Source organism: Dendrobates tinctorius, unplaced genomic scaffold, assembly GCF_039654945.1.
Source record: "Dendrobates tinctorius isolate UK_male_01 unplaced genomic scaffold, ASM3965494v1 ptg000135l, whole genome shotgun sequence".
Lineage (NCBI taxonomy): Eukaryota > Metazoa > Chordata > Amphibia > Anura > Dendrobatidae > Dendrobates > Dendrobates tinctorius.
Window position 1 is genome coordinate 14,320,001 of NW_027361803.1, and position 14,904 is coordinate 14,334,904.

The 14,904-nt window shown below is 42.1% G+C and overlaps 1 protein-coding gene across 3 annotated transcripts in view; it reads left to right on the forward strand.

The window, feature by feature from the left end:
• The window catches only part of NIPBL (NIPBL cohesin loading factor), a 171,401-nt gene that overhangs the window by 125,716 nt on the left and 30,781 nt on the right, over positions 1-14,904 (forward strand). For all 3 annotated transcript variants that reach the window (XM_073543950.1, XM_073543949.1, XM_073543948.1), the window contains exons 11-17: positions 12,674-12,856; positions 12,939-13,121; positions 13,251-13,322; positions 13,437-13,526; positions 14,245-14,348; positions 14,430-14,516; positions 14,654-14,882. In XM_073543950.1, the coding sequence (XP_073400051.1) occupies positions 12,674-12,856; positions 12,939-13,121; positions 13,251-13,322; positions 13,437-13,526; positions 14,245-14,348; positions 14,430-14,516; positions 14,654-14,882 (948 nt within the window). The remainder of the gene's footprint in view (positions 1-12,673; positions 12,857-12,938; positions 13,122-13,250; positions 13,323-13,436; positions 13,527-14,244; positions 14,349-14,429; positions 14,517-14,653; positions 14,883-14,904) is intronic.

Genomic DNA, 14,904 nt, shown 5'->3' on the forward strand with positions numbered 1-14,904 from the left:
TCCCCATATGCTGCTGCTGCAAATAAAAAAAAAAGACATACCTTTCCGTCACTGGGGGACAGATGCCGGTGTCACCGCTGGCTCAGGGCCCCTGCACCTGCGGTATTCACCTGCCCCCGAGCCATCGCTGCGTGCCGCTCTGTCTCTTCCGAGTCTTCTGTCAGTGACTGTTCAGGCAGAGGGCGCGGCGCCAGGAGGGGGTGCGTATGATCTGACACCCCCTAGCATATATGACTCGCATATATATAAGCTGAGAGGGGGACTTTCAGCCCAAAAAAAGGGATGTAAATCTCTGCTTATACGCGAGTATATGTGGTGTGTATATATATATGTGTATGTGTGTGTACAGCGTTTTTTTTTTTTTCATTCATTTTAAAGGTACTGTACATCACAATGCGGATATGCAACGTTTCTGCGCAGTAAAATCCGCTGCGGAAACGCTGCAAATCTGCATCGTGTGCACATGGCCTAACACTTTGCATTCCCTTTGAATTTCTGCCATCGTTCAGTCTTTTGGGTGGGAGTCTATCGGTGCGGCACATCTAGAATCTATGCCCACTCCTCCTTTCAGTAGCTTCACATCTGTCAAATTGCGGGGGAATCTCCTGTATACAGCGCCCTCTTCAGGTCAGGGCCGTTCCAAAATTATGATCTTCTGGAGAAGCTGTTTCTTTTTCTGATGTGGATGTTGCTGAAAGGTGAAATTCCCCTTCATGTCCAGATTTTTAACTGAAGCCTGAAGGTTTTCTTGCAAAATTGACTGATGATTGGATTTATTCACAATTCCCTCCACTTTGACTAAAGCCCCAGTTCCAGTTGCCGAATAACAGCCCCAAATCGGTGGGAACAGTGAACTGGTGATAGGCAGTGTTGGCTGTGCACCTTTGGGAATTATGGAGTTCCACCTTGGTTTTATTAGACTAGAATACTTTTTCCTACATGATTTTGTCAGACTTGATGTAGGTTTTGGAAAAATATAACCGGGTTTGAATGCTTTTCTTTGTAAGAAAAGGCTTCCATCTTGCCCCCCGACCCCACAGGCCAGACATATGAAGAATATGTGAGATGGTTGTCACATGCAGGACACAACCAGGATCGGCCATAAATTCCTGCAGCTCCTTTAACCCCTTCACCCCCAAGGGTGGTTTGCACGTTCATGACCGGGCCAATTTTTACAATTCTGACCACTGTACCTTTATGAGGTCATAACTCTGGAACGCTTCCATGGATCCCGGTGATTCTGACATTGTTTTCTCGTGACATATTGTACTTCATGTTAGTGGTAAAATTTCATTCAAATAACTTGCGTTTATTTGTGAGAAAAACGGAAATTTGGCGAAAATTTTGAAAATTTCGCAATTTTCCAACTTTGAATTTTTATGCCCTTAAATCACAGAGATACGGCACACAAAAAACTTGATAACTAACATTTCCCACATGTTTACTTTACATCAGCACAATTTTGGAACCAAAATTTTTTTTTGTTAGGAAGTTATAAGGGTTAAAAGTTGACCAGCGATTTCTCATTTTTACACCATTTTATTTTTAGGACCACATCACATTTGAAGCCACTTTGAGGGGTCTATATGATAGAAAATACCCAAAAGTGACACCATTCTAAAAACTGCACCCCTAAGGCCTGTTTCACACTTCCGTTTTTTCAAATCCGTCAAAATCTGTTGGTTTCCGTAAAAAAACGGATCCGCCATTTTTTTGCAGGATCCGTTTTTTTTGTCCCATAGACTTCCATTAGTGGTTACCGCGGATCCGTCAAAAAAACGGATCCGTTTTTTAAAAACGGATCCGTTTGCATCAGTTTCCGTCAAAAAAACGGAAACTGATCCGTTTGGTGGACACAAAAACGGAAGTGTGAAACAGGCCTTAGGCTGTGTGCACACGCTGCGGATTCCGCTGCGTTTCCGCAGCGGTTTTGGCCGCTGCGGACACGCAGCAGTTTTAGCTGCGGTGTACAGTACCATTCATTTGAATGGGAAAAAAAAAACGCTGTGCCGACTCTGCGGAAAAAAACGCGCGGATTTGCTGCGGTTTTGAATCCGGAGTAAGAATTGCATGTCAATTGTTTCTGCGGAAACCGCTGCGGGTTCCTATCTCCACCATTGTGGAGATAGTGAATCCGCAGGACCAAACCGCAGGCGAAACCGCAGATAATCCGCAGGTCTTTGGACCTGCGGATTATCTGCGGTTTTTGCAAAATCCGTGCGGATTAATCCGCAGCGGATTCCGCAGCGTGTGCACGTACCCTTAAAGTGCTCAAAACCACATTCAAGAAGTTTATTAACCCTTTAGGTGCGTCACAGGAATTTTTTTGAATATTTAAAAAAAAAATGAACATTTAACTTTTTTTCATAAAAAAAATACTTCAGGTTCAATTTTTTTTATTTTACCAAGGGTAACAGGAGAAATTGGACTGCAAAAGTTATTGTGCAATTTGTCCTGAGTACGCTGATACCTGATATGTGGGGGGAACCACTGTTTCGGTGCATGGCAGAGCTCAGAATGGAAGGAGCGCCGTTTGACTTTTTCAATGCAAAATTGGCTGGAATTCAGATTGGACGCCATGTCACGTTTGGAGAGTCCCTGATGTACCTAAACAGTGGAAACCCCCTACAAGTGACCCCATTTTGGAAACTAGACCCCCCAAGGAACTTATCTAGATATGTGGTGAGAACTTTGAACCCACAAGGGCTTTACAGAAGTTTATAACGTACAGCGGTACAATTAAAAAATCATATTTTTTCCACAAAAATGATCTTTTCACCCTCAATTCTTATTTTTCCAAGGGTAACAGGACCCTAAAAGTTATTGTGCAATTTGTCCTGAGTACGCTGATACCCCACATGTGGGGGTAAACCACTATTTGGGCGCATGGCAGAGCTCGGAAGGGAAGCAGCGCCATTTGACGTTTTTGGCTGGAATTGAGATCGGACACCATGTCGCGTTTGGAAAACCCCTGATGTACCAAAACAGTGGAAACCCCCCACAAATGACACCATTTTGGAAACTAGACCCCCTACGGAACTTATCTAGATGTGTGGTGAGGTGAGCACTTTGACCCCCCCAGTGCTTCACAGAAGTTTATAATGCCCGGGCGTGAAAATAAAAAATACGTATTTTTTCCACAAACATGATCTTTTAGTCACCATTTTTTTTATTTTCCCAAGGGTACCAGGAGAAATTGGACCCCAAAAGTTGTTGTCCAATTTGTCCTGAGTATGCTGATACCCCATATGTGGGAGAAAACTACTGTATGGGCACACGTCGGGGCTCGGAAGGGAAGTAGTGACGTTTTGGAATGCAGACTTTGATGGAATGGTCTGCGGGTGTCATGTTGCCTTTGGAGAGCCCCTAATGTACCTAAACAGTGGAAACCCCCCACAAATGACACCATTTTGTAAACTAGACCCCCCAAGGAACTTATCTAGATGTGTGGTGAGCACTTTGAACCCCCCAGTGCTTCACAGAAGTTTATAACGCCCGGGCGTGAAAATAAAAAATTTGTATTTTTTCCACAAACATGATCTTTTAGTCACCATTTTTTTATTTTCCCAAGGGTACCAGGAGAAATTGGACCCCAAAAGTTGTTGTCCAATTTGTCCTGAGTATGCTGATACCCCATATGTGGGAGAAAACTACTGTATGGGCACACGTCGGGGCTCGGAAGGGAAGTAGTGACGTTTTGGAATGCAGACTTTGATGGAATGGTCTGCGGGTGTCATGTTGCCTTTGGAGAGCCCCTAATGTACCTAAACAGTGGAAACCCCCCACAAATGACACCATTTTGTAAACTAGACCCCCCCAAGGAACTTATCTAGATGTGTGGTGAGCACTTTGAACCCCCCAGTGCTTCACAGAAGTTTATAACGCCCGGGTGTGAAAATAAAAAATTCGTATTTTTTCCACAAACATGATCTTTTAGTCACCATTTTTTTATTTTCCCAAGGGTACCAGGAGAAATTGGACCCCAAAAGTTGTTGTCCAATTTGTCCTGAGTATGCTGATACCCCATATGTGGGAGAAAACTACTGTATGGGCACACGTCGGGGCTCGGAAGGGAAGTAGTGACGTTTTGGAATGCAGACTTTGATGGAATGGTCTGCGGGTGTCATGTTGCCTTTGGAGAGCCCCTAATGTACCTAAACAGTGGAAACCCCCCACAAATGACCCCATTTTGAAAACTAGACCCACTAAGGAACTTATCTAGATGTGTGGTGAGCACTTTGAACCCCCAAGAGCTTCACAGAAGTTTATAATGCCAGGGCATGAAAATAAAAAAATCGTATTTTTTCCAGAAACATGATCAATTAGTCCCCAATTTTTTCATTTTCCTAAGGGTAACAGGAGAAATTGGACCCCCAAAAGTTGTTGTCCAATTTGGCCTGAGTACGCTGACACCCCATATGTGGGAGAAAACTACTGTATGGACACACGTCGGGGCTCGGAAGGGAAGCAGTGACGTTTTGGAATGCAGACTGTGATGGAATGGTCTGCGGGTGTCATGTGCGTTTGGAGAGCCCCTGATGTACCTAAACTATTGAAACTCCCCACAAGTGACCCCATTTTGGACACTAGACCCCCCACGGAACTCATCTAGATGTGTGGTGAGCACTTTGAACCCCCAAGTGCTTCACAGAAGTTTATAACACTCGGACATGAAAATAAAAAAATCATTTTTTTCCACAAAAATGATATTTTTGCCCCCAATTTTTTATTTTCCTAAGGGTAACAGGAGAAATTGCACCCCAAAAATTGTTTTGCAATTTGTCCTGAGTAGGTTGATACCCTACATGTGGGGTAAAACACTGTTTGGGCGCATGGCAGAGCTTGGAAGGGAAGGAGCAACATTTGACTCTTTCAACTCAGAATTGGCTGGAATTGAGATCAGACGCCATGTTGCATTTGGAGAGCCCCTGATGTGCCCAAACAGTGGAAACCCCCCAATTATAACTTCATCCCTAACCCCAACACACCCCTAACCCTAACCCTAGCCCTAACCCTAGCCCTAACCCTAGCCCTAACCCTAGCCCTAACCCTAGCCCTAACCCTAACGGGAAAATGGAGATAAATATTTTTTTTTTAATTTTATTATTTTTCCCTAACTAAGGGGGTGATGACGGGGGGTTTGATTTACTATTTATGGCGGTTTTTATATTTGGCAGCTGTCGCACGCTAAAAGACGCTTTTTATTGTAAAAATAGTTTTTGCATCACCACATATTGAGAGCTATAATTTTTCCGTATTTTGACCCACCGAGTCATGTGAGGTCTTATTTTTTGCGGGACGAGTTGACGTTTTTATTGGTACCATTTTCGGGCACGTGACATTTTTTGATCGCTTTTTATTCCTATTTTTGGGAAACAGAATGAACAAAAACCAGCGTTTCATGAATTTCTTTTGGGGGGGTGCGTTTACACCGTTCCGCGTGCGGTAAAATTGATAAAGCGGTTTTATTCTTCGGGTCAGTACGGTTACAGCGATACCTCATTTATGTCATTTTTTTATGTTTTTGTCGGTTTTATGCAATGAAAACTATTTTATATAAAAAATAATTATTTTTGCATCGCTTTATTCTGTGAGCTATAACTTTTTTATTTTTTCGCTGATGATGCTGTATAGCGGCTCGTTTTTTGCGGGACAAGATGACGTTTTCAGCGGTACCATGGATATTTATATGCGTCTTTTTGATCGCGCGTTATTACACTTTTTGTTTGGCGGTATGATAATAAATCATTATTTTTTTGCTTCATTTTTTATTTTTATTTTTTAAGGGGTTCGCTAAAGGGGTTAACTAATGGGACAGTTTTATAGGGCGGGTCATTACGGACGCGGCGATACCTAATATGTGTACTTTTATTGTTTTTTTTTTTTTATTTCCAAAAAATGGATTTATTGGGGGAATATTTTTTTTTTTTTCTAATTTATTTGGCGATTTTTTTTTTTAAATTATTTTAACACTTTTTTTTATTTTTTTTTTCACTTTATTAAATAGTCCCAGGTGGGACATCACTGTCCTGTGACAGATCGCTGATCTGTCACATCACAGATCACTGTGACAGATCAGCGATCTGACACAGGCACTGCAGAAGGCTTCCTCATGCCTGCGCTTTGCAGGCACTGAGGAAGCCAGCTTCCGAAGGCCCCCGTCGCCATCTTGGATCCGGGGGCCTGGAGGAAAGGAGTCCCCCGCAGCAGCGCTGCACATTGCGCTGCCGTGGGGGGCTCGGAAGCACGGAGGGAGCCCCCTCCCTGCCGATGCTTCCCTTTAACCCCCGGTACACCGCGATCATGTTTGATCGCGGTGTGCAAGGGGTTAACGTGTCAGGGGCGGTCCGTGACCGCCCCTGACACATTGTGCCGGGTGTCAGCTGTGATAATCAGCTGACACCCGGCCGCGATCAGCGGCGCTCACCACGTGGGCGCCGCTGATCGTGCTAGACGTACTATCCCGTCCATGGGCATAGGGGCCCGGGTCCCATGGACGGGATAGTACGTCTCATGTCAGGAAGGGGTTAATGTTGCTGTCACCCTCTTAGCAGCCTCACAGACCAATTTTCAGTTTTCTTGTTTTTTTTTCACCATTATTTAGCAGGGCTGTGGAGTCGGTAAGCCACAGTTGCGACTTCGACTCCTGGATTTTATCAGGCTCCGACTCCTTCATAAATGGCCAATTCATAACAACAAATTTACTGTTGTAAAATATTAAACATCGTGCTTATTCAGTTTCTCACCATCATATAAGTAATCAGACCACTTAGAGCAAAAACTACATTTATTAGAATACAATTAGAATATAGCAAATAACTTTTCTAAACTTTTCTAAACTGTAAGTATGCAATAAACACTTTTATGCAGTTAATAAGAAGAAATCTATAAATTTGTCCTCAGAAAAAGTATTGCCTTTGTCAGATCCTCCTTCATGGATGCCCTCAAATCTGATCTAATTATTTTGAGAGCAGAGAACAACCTCTCTACACTAACTTGTGTTGGTGGCAAAGCAGTAACCACTCGGGCAACATCTCTGACAATGTCAGGATACAGAGGAATCGCTTGTTGCACTGTTATTTTTGATGAACGGTCAAATTTCTCAATTTCTTTTAGTGCACATGAAAAATTCTGCTGAAATGTACTGGCTGTGTTCCTTGATGGGGATGACTCTTCTATGCGGGAACGCTTTGCACGGTCCTTGTGATCCAAATATTTTTCGAAATTAAATTCTTCATCAGTTGATGAGGGTGAAGATGTGGTAGGACGACCAAATTCTTCTTGTTCCTCCTGACTGTTCTGCAACCCTTTCATCCTTACTGCTATTTCAAACAGAGCTTCTTTTCCTTTACTTAGCTGTTGATCATCTAGAAGAATCCGATGCATTGGGTCTACATAAACAGCTGCCAAAAGAATGTTATTTTGTAATAGTAGCTCCTCTCTCCGTTTCATTGATGTAGCAATGCCACTTGCAATTAACCCTCCTCTTTGGGACAGGCGAAACATCAGGTTCTTCCACTCCTTTAAGAAAATACCTGGAGTTAAGTCCTCTGCTTGTAATTTTTTAGTCTCTGTAAATGGGTGCTCTAGCAATTTTTCCAGCTCAGTCACCTGATTCCACTGACTTTCATTTAGCGTCAGTTGAGGGTTAGCCATGTCTACAAGAAAGGTTTTCAGTTCAACCAAGCGCTGAATCATTAAGTAAGTACTGCCCCATCGTGTGGCTTGATCAATAATTGCCCCTTTTCCAGCACGTCTCTTCAAAATTGAGTCAACTTTAGGGGTTCTGGCAACAGTAGCCAATTTTCTCACCTTGCCAATCAGTGCAGCAGCATGTCCTTCTTGCAGACTCTCTCTTATAGCCAGCTGTAGCGTATGCACAACACAGCGCATGTGATGAATGAAAGAACATATTGACACAGTTTCAACAAGATCATCTAAACTATCATGTTGCTGTTCATCTGAAGCAACTTCAGTTTGCTCCTCAGTTACAATACTGTGTTCCTCTATTTCAAACATTTCTGTGTCTGTGGACCCAGAATGTTCTTCTAGCTGCTGGTCACCATCATTACTCTCATTCATTAGCTTAATAGTACTTATCATATTTGAAGCATTGTCAGTTACGACAGAAAGAACTTGCTCTTTTTTAAGTTCATAGTCTTGCAGAACCTTTTCCACCAAGACCTGGAGAAACTCACTGGTGTGATGAGCTTTGGTGTCTTTTACTGCCAATGTCTTGGTAACTATTTCATTTTTGTCACAAACAAATCGGACATTGATGGCAAAATAGTTCACTCTGTGACGTGTGCAGGCATCCATTTTAAGAAACAGAAAGCGTCCCTTGAGAGTTTTTTTAAGTTCTTCCTTTTGTTTAAAAGCTTCTTCGATTACTAATTTTCTAATACTCTCTCTCTCCAGAGAAACACCAAGCTTGCGGGCCATTTCCCCATTCAGACACATAAAAGCTGGTCGTGAAAATAATGAAATAGGCACACTATCCTTTACAACAAGCTCTATGATCTGTTTTTTAAATGTATCTACTGTCATTGTCACAGTAACTTTGTCACTGACAAAATATCTTGCAACTGATGGCTGCAAAGTTCTCTGCTCCTTTGTTTGGCTGGAAGAGCTGGGCACTGGTTCATTGGTTTGGATGCAGTCTTTCTCATCCACTGCTTTCAGTACTTCTGGATGAAAGCGCTGTAAATGTCTCTTTAGATTAGAAGCTCTGGTAGGAGCATTTTTATCTTTGCCTGAATATGCACTCATCTTGGCTTCACAGCATTTGTTTTCGTCTGGATCATTTGTCATACACTGACAGACATAATGTTTTCTATCTTGAGTGATGGTGAAATGTTCAAATACAGCTGATTTAATGTGATGCTTCTTTGACATTCTCAGGTTTTTAATTCTGCATTCACAATCCAAATGACAATTGTTTTTCCTAAAAACAATTGTCCAAAATTATTGCCAGGTCGTACAACTGATATAGTGGTCAGTAATACTGTTATTATTCCTCATGTACTCACAGTTAACTGATGCAAAGTTTGTTGAAAGGATAATACTACTTACAGTCTTCCTCTTCTGAGTAGCAGGCAGCTGTGAGATGCTTGGAAGACGCACACCTAGTATGATCTAGTCTAGAGGAGGAGCTTTACTACTAAGAATTTGCAACACATTTTCACTTTCAGTTTCATACATTTCAAGTAGGGGGGTTGGGGCAGCATGAGGTTAACCAAGTATAAGATTAGATAAGGGCAGTGGAGAACAGTGACACACAAGAAGTAAGAAATGTCTATCTCCAGCAGAACTGCTTATCACTGTTGTTCATAGTTTGATAGAACATATATATTTGAGTAACATTTATAAAATTCATATGAAAGTTCAATTATGAAATATTAAAACATTTTTTTTAAAGCTGGAGTCGGAGTCGGTACATTTCTACCGACTCCGACTCCAACCAAAACTAACTCCGACTCCACAGCCCTGATTATTTGAGACGTCACGTTCTAGGTAATGCCACTGTTGTGCCAAATTTCATCTACTTCACGATGTTTCCATGGTTGATCTAAAACCTTGGAAATATTTAGTACTCTTCTCCTTACAGCAATGAGATTTCAACAATGAGATCCCTTTGCTGTGTTGTCAGCTGTTAACAACCTTGACATGTTTTGTGTCTATGAACTCGTAATGACCTGGAGAATCATAATGGCCTGTCAGTTTTAGCATTTAGTGAACCTAGTAAAAAAGCCAAGCAAAAACAACTCTGGGATTGCACTTTTTATTTTTGCAATTTCACCGTACTTGGAATTTTTTTCCCATTTTAACAGTACACAATATGTATACTAAAACCAATGGTGTTGTTAAAAAGTACAACTAGTCCCGCAAAAAACAAGCCTTCACATGGCCATATTGATGGAAAAATAAAAAAGTGATGGCTCTGGGAACAAGGGGAGCGGAAAACGCAAAACTCGTGCACATAACCGATTTTCTCATCTTAGTGCTATTTGTTTTCATGGATAGCACTTGTACCTATGAGATTGTGCACATGTCCGATTTTTTTTTTTTTTTTATCTCTTCCTCTGTCCTTGTGGTTGAAATGACCAAATGATGGCTGCTGCTGACTCAGGAAAGGGTCTGACCTGCAGACACTGATATGGACATTGCGGTTATTCAGGACACCTAGGAGGCTGAAATACCACAAAGGTCACTGGAGATGCAAACGGACATTGAACATTATTCCTATAAATCCATTACATCCAATAAGCTATGGCGCTTCCTGACATTCCCACCCTGACCTGTAATTATGTCCATGGAGGTTTCATGCTGCTTATATCCAAACAAGTGGCAATGTGAACAGAGCCGAGGCAGTCTAGATTTCTATGGCAGAAGATGAGTTGGTATAAACTTAAAAATGGACCAGAGCCGCAAACTCCCAGCTTAACAGCCTGCTCGTGTGTAGTTTATAGATTTCTCTTTTTTTTTTTTTTTGCTGATGCCTTTTGCCCTGGTGAAAATAAAATGTATATTTACACTTAACCCCTCGCCGCGCTGTGAATTATTGATGGCGATGTTTCCGGATTTGTCAGCTTTCTACGCAGCAGACGACGAGCACTTCATCATATCAATAATTCATGAACGCCATTCATTTACGGACCGCGCAGTGTTACATCTCAGCCCGATACTAAAGCGGTTTGTTTTGTTGTTTTTTTTCTCCCCTGTAGTATGTAATCTGTTGGTAAAGTGTTCAGCACCTGATATCCAGTTTTTGGACCACCTTTACCTCCACCGTCATTGGGTCCAGAACTTGATCTGGACTCCAAATTAACTTTTTTCTTTACAACTTCAGAAACGCAATTGCAAGGGGGGCGGTTACTTTTGCTCCGCAGCATTGTTTCTTTTACGTGTGGAAAAAAAGAGGTGCTTTTATTATAATTGTCAGAAGACAGCGTATACAAGTGTTTTTCTGACACAGACTTTTTCGCTTACATGCTGCTGTTACTTTGCAGCATAGTGCAGGTAAATGGGGGACCATCTGTCGTAAAAAGCCAGACTTTGTTGTGTTTTTAATTTTTTTTTGTATTTTTTATTCCTTTTCATGACTGCTTTGCTGGTTGTATTTCGACCCTGTTAACCTGCGGCACATTGTAATGTAGCACCACACTTTATGTTCTCCGCTTCTGTTTTGGAGCTAAAACATAGCTAAAAAGTTCACCCACCATGCTGCAGAGCTGAGGTCTCCAGCGTTACCCATTTTTCGCACTGTCACAGACCTGATGAATGCTGTTAATAAATGAATTCTTACTAATTTTCTATCCACGGGGGAGGTCTCAATGTACAGGCTATATATTGGGTATTGGTAGGCTGATGTAAGCTTGCTATAGATGGTGGGATGATAGCCATGAAGTCTTGTGATGGACTCGATACATCCATGCCAGGTTGTCTGCTACCATTATCTCTTTATTGGTTGTGGTCATTCTCGGGGTCTGCAGCTCAGATCACATTCACCTCAATAGGAGCCGATGTGCAGTAACTATCTAATGGTCCCCTTAGGGGACTTAAAGCTGCGATCTTATGCAATACCAATACTACATAGCAAAACACCAGCACTGCTCTGTATGGTGAAAATCACAATCTCCTACGAACGCCAGCTTACAGGGTGACTGTCACAGGAGGATGACAGGCACACGGGTCTTCAGCAAACCTCCCGGCTGTCCGGGCAATCCATCGGTTGATTCAATCGGCCATCATGTGCGCGGGGAAAGGTGCTGGCTTGCACGCCGGGCCGCATCAAAGGTAGGCACAACTTTTGACGTACAACTACGTCAAAGGTCTTAAAGGGTTTTAAGCAGCATTATTAGACAACTTGAAAACCCACTAAAACATTATTACCAGATCAAGTGGCTTTTTTTTTTTTTTTTAAATCCACCAGTTCCAGAGATCTTCACCTTTTTATTGCACCCAGCCCAGTATATCTAATTTTTTTTGTTGTTTTCCAATAGGGCGTTGCTCACAGGGTGAATATACAGAGCAGCCTATAGGGGGTGCTAGAGTTGATACAAATATGCATATTGGACAGAGATTAATGTCACAAACTATTGTGTAGTGTGACTAAAAAAAAAATCCAGGGAAGCAGCAGGTACAAAGCAAAATCTGGCGACGGGTCTTCTCTAGAGGTTTGACCTATATATAGTATTTATCTTACACCCGCAGGAAAAGTGGTAAATGCATGAGCACGAGGGGTCTCACGGCTGTGCACCCATTTTAACAATGCACCGTGATTAATTTTTTGCCTGTGGATGTGACGGAGATGGCTGGATACATAGGAAATGAGTGGAGCAGTAGATTGTGGTATTGACACACAAAATAATTGATCCTTTCTATGTAAGCCCACTTGCAGTTAATATTTTTCTCTTTAGTCATTAGAAATCAGTAAGAAGCTAAAATAGATGCCAAATGATTTTTTTTTTTGCTGCCTGTGATTTTTCAGCACAAAATTGGTAGGTTTTTCTTTATTGCTTTAATTTGCCCCCAATTTCAGTGGTCCGGTGGTCACTCTTGCGCACCTAGGGTTCATTCATTGCCAGTGAATCTGAGGAATATGGCTGCTTTTAATAATCGAATGCCACAGGTTTAGGTGATAACTGCGGTATATTTTGTATGTTTTGTGCAGGGAGCATTGACCAATCTGTTCTGAAAGAGCTCCCCCCAGAACTGGTGGCAGAAATCGAGTCATCCATGCCAATCTGCGAACGTGTAAAAATGAATAAACGGAAGCGGAGCACAGTCAACGAGAAGCCCAAATATGCCGAGATCAGCTCCGACGAGGACAAGGAAAGCGAAGACGACTTTGAACGTAAGGGGCCTTAAGCTCTGATGTCTTTTTAAACGTACTTATACACGCTTTCTATAAAATACTAAATCTCTTTTTACTTCAGCTTCTAAAAAACGAAACAAAAAGGGTAAGGGTGATCAGGAGTGGAAACTCGAAGAAAGGGAGCGGCGAGGTTCAGGGGATCACAGGCGGAGCGGGAACGATAACAGACGGAGCAGCCGGTACAGAGACCGCAGCTCTGAAGACTCCGAGATGGAGGATTCTCCACCACCAAGCCTCAGTGAAGGCAAGGAAATGTTGGGACTTACTCAAACCTGTCCCCCTCTTGATTGCAATAAGCCTTAAAATTGGCCTGAATGACATTGTGGTCCATAATGCTCATCATCCAAATTTTTTTTTATTTATTTTTTCCCAGTTGCTCGAAGAATGAAGAAGAAAGAACGTCAGAAGAAAAGGAAAGCCTATGAGCCCAAGCTTACACCAGAAGGTTAGACATATTCGCAATTAAATTAGTATAATTCATTACGTATATTTTAGATATTTTTTTCCTCTGTATTGAATACGTTTGCAAATAATTTGCCCATTGTATTTTCTTTTGCAGAAATGATGGACTCCTCCACATTTAAGAGGTTTTCAGCGTCGGTAGAAACGATATTGGAAAACTTGGAAGATATGGATTTTAGCAGTTTTGGTAATTTTGATTTTTTAATATCCTAAATGTCCCAAGCCGCCTCATCTCCGTATATTTGTGTTCTCTACCATTAAGGCGTCTTTTTTTGTTTTCTTGGCCTACGTGCTGTTTGTGGGTGCGCAGCGGCTTGCACAGTGACCCATGGTAGCCAGCGTGCTGCACATGAGCCATTTTCCACATGAACCTCCGGCTTATGTAGGAAAAAAATTGCCAGCACATGCTACATTGTAATAGATTTTACGGTTGATAATAGTACATGAAATTGCAGACAGCTCCTGCACACATCCATGCTGCCGATAAGCGCACAGAGCTGCAGACAGGACTGGCACAATTATTAACCTTACTGTATAATGTTTAATTAAAGGGGTTATGTCACCATAAAATTAATAGAATTGCAAAGTTTTTGTAGAATTAAAAAATGCAATTTAGCTCTTGAAAAAATCCACTCTGTTCTCAATAACAGGTAGATTTTTATTCCTGTTGTACTGCTCATTGTCTAGGCTACCAGCCACCTCTGCGATCTATCAGAGGTGGACGGTGTCCTACACATGGAGCGCAGCACTGCTTTGGAACGGCTGATATTGCTGAATCCACCCATCTCCAGTGTCAGTCTGCTTCCGATCCTGCAGAGACAATGCCGCCTCCACTGACAACAACCAATAGTGCACAGTTCTGTCCAGCAGAGCCTAAAAGTGCAATATATTTATTTTTCTTTTAGGTGACGATGAAGAGATCCCTGCTGACCTTCTGTTGGGTAAACACCAACTGAATGAGCTTGGCAGCGAGTCGGCAAAAATAAAGGCAATGGGCATCATGAATAAAGTATGAAAATGTCCTCACATGTACACACACTGTCTTTCAGGCCTGTCTTGGCGTGTTATGATATATTTTTCTTATTTCCAGATTTCTTCAGAAAAAATGGTCAAGTTACTTGGGATTCTGGAGAAGAACATCCAGGATGGCGCCAAACTTTCCACCATGCTGAATCATGTAAGTGGTCATTTTAGCTGCCCTTGTCGGTCACACATTGATGACCTATTTGAGAGGTAAAGCCATGAATATCAGTACTACACAGGTACACTTTCCTAAATTTAATGTGTTTGACTTTGGCCCTTTTTTTTTTATAGAATGATACAGAGGATGAGGAAAAGTTGTGGCGAGATCTGATCATGGAGCGAGTTACCAAATCTGCCGACGCCTGTCTGACAGCGATCAACATTATGACCTCCCCCAGCATGCCCAAGGCAGTCTACATTGAGGACGTCATTGAGCGCATTCTTCAGTACACTAAATTTCATTTACAAAACACACTTTATCCGCAGTACGATCCTGTCTATAGGGTCGATCCACACGGAGGTGAGACAGGGATTTGTGTTTT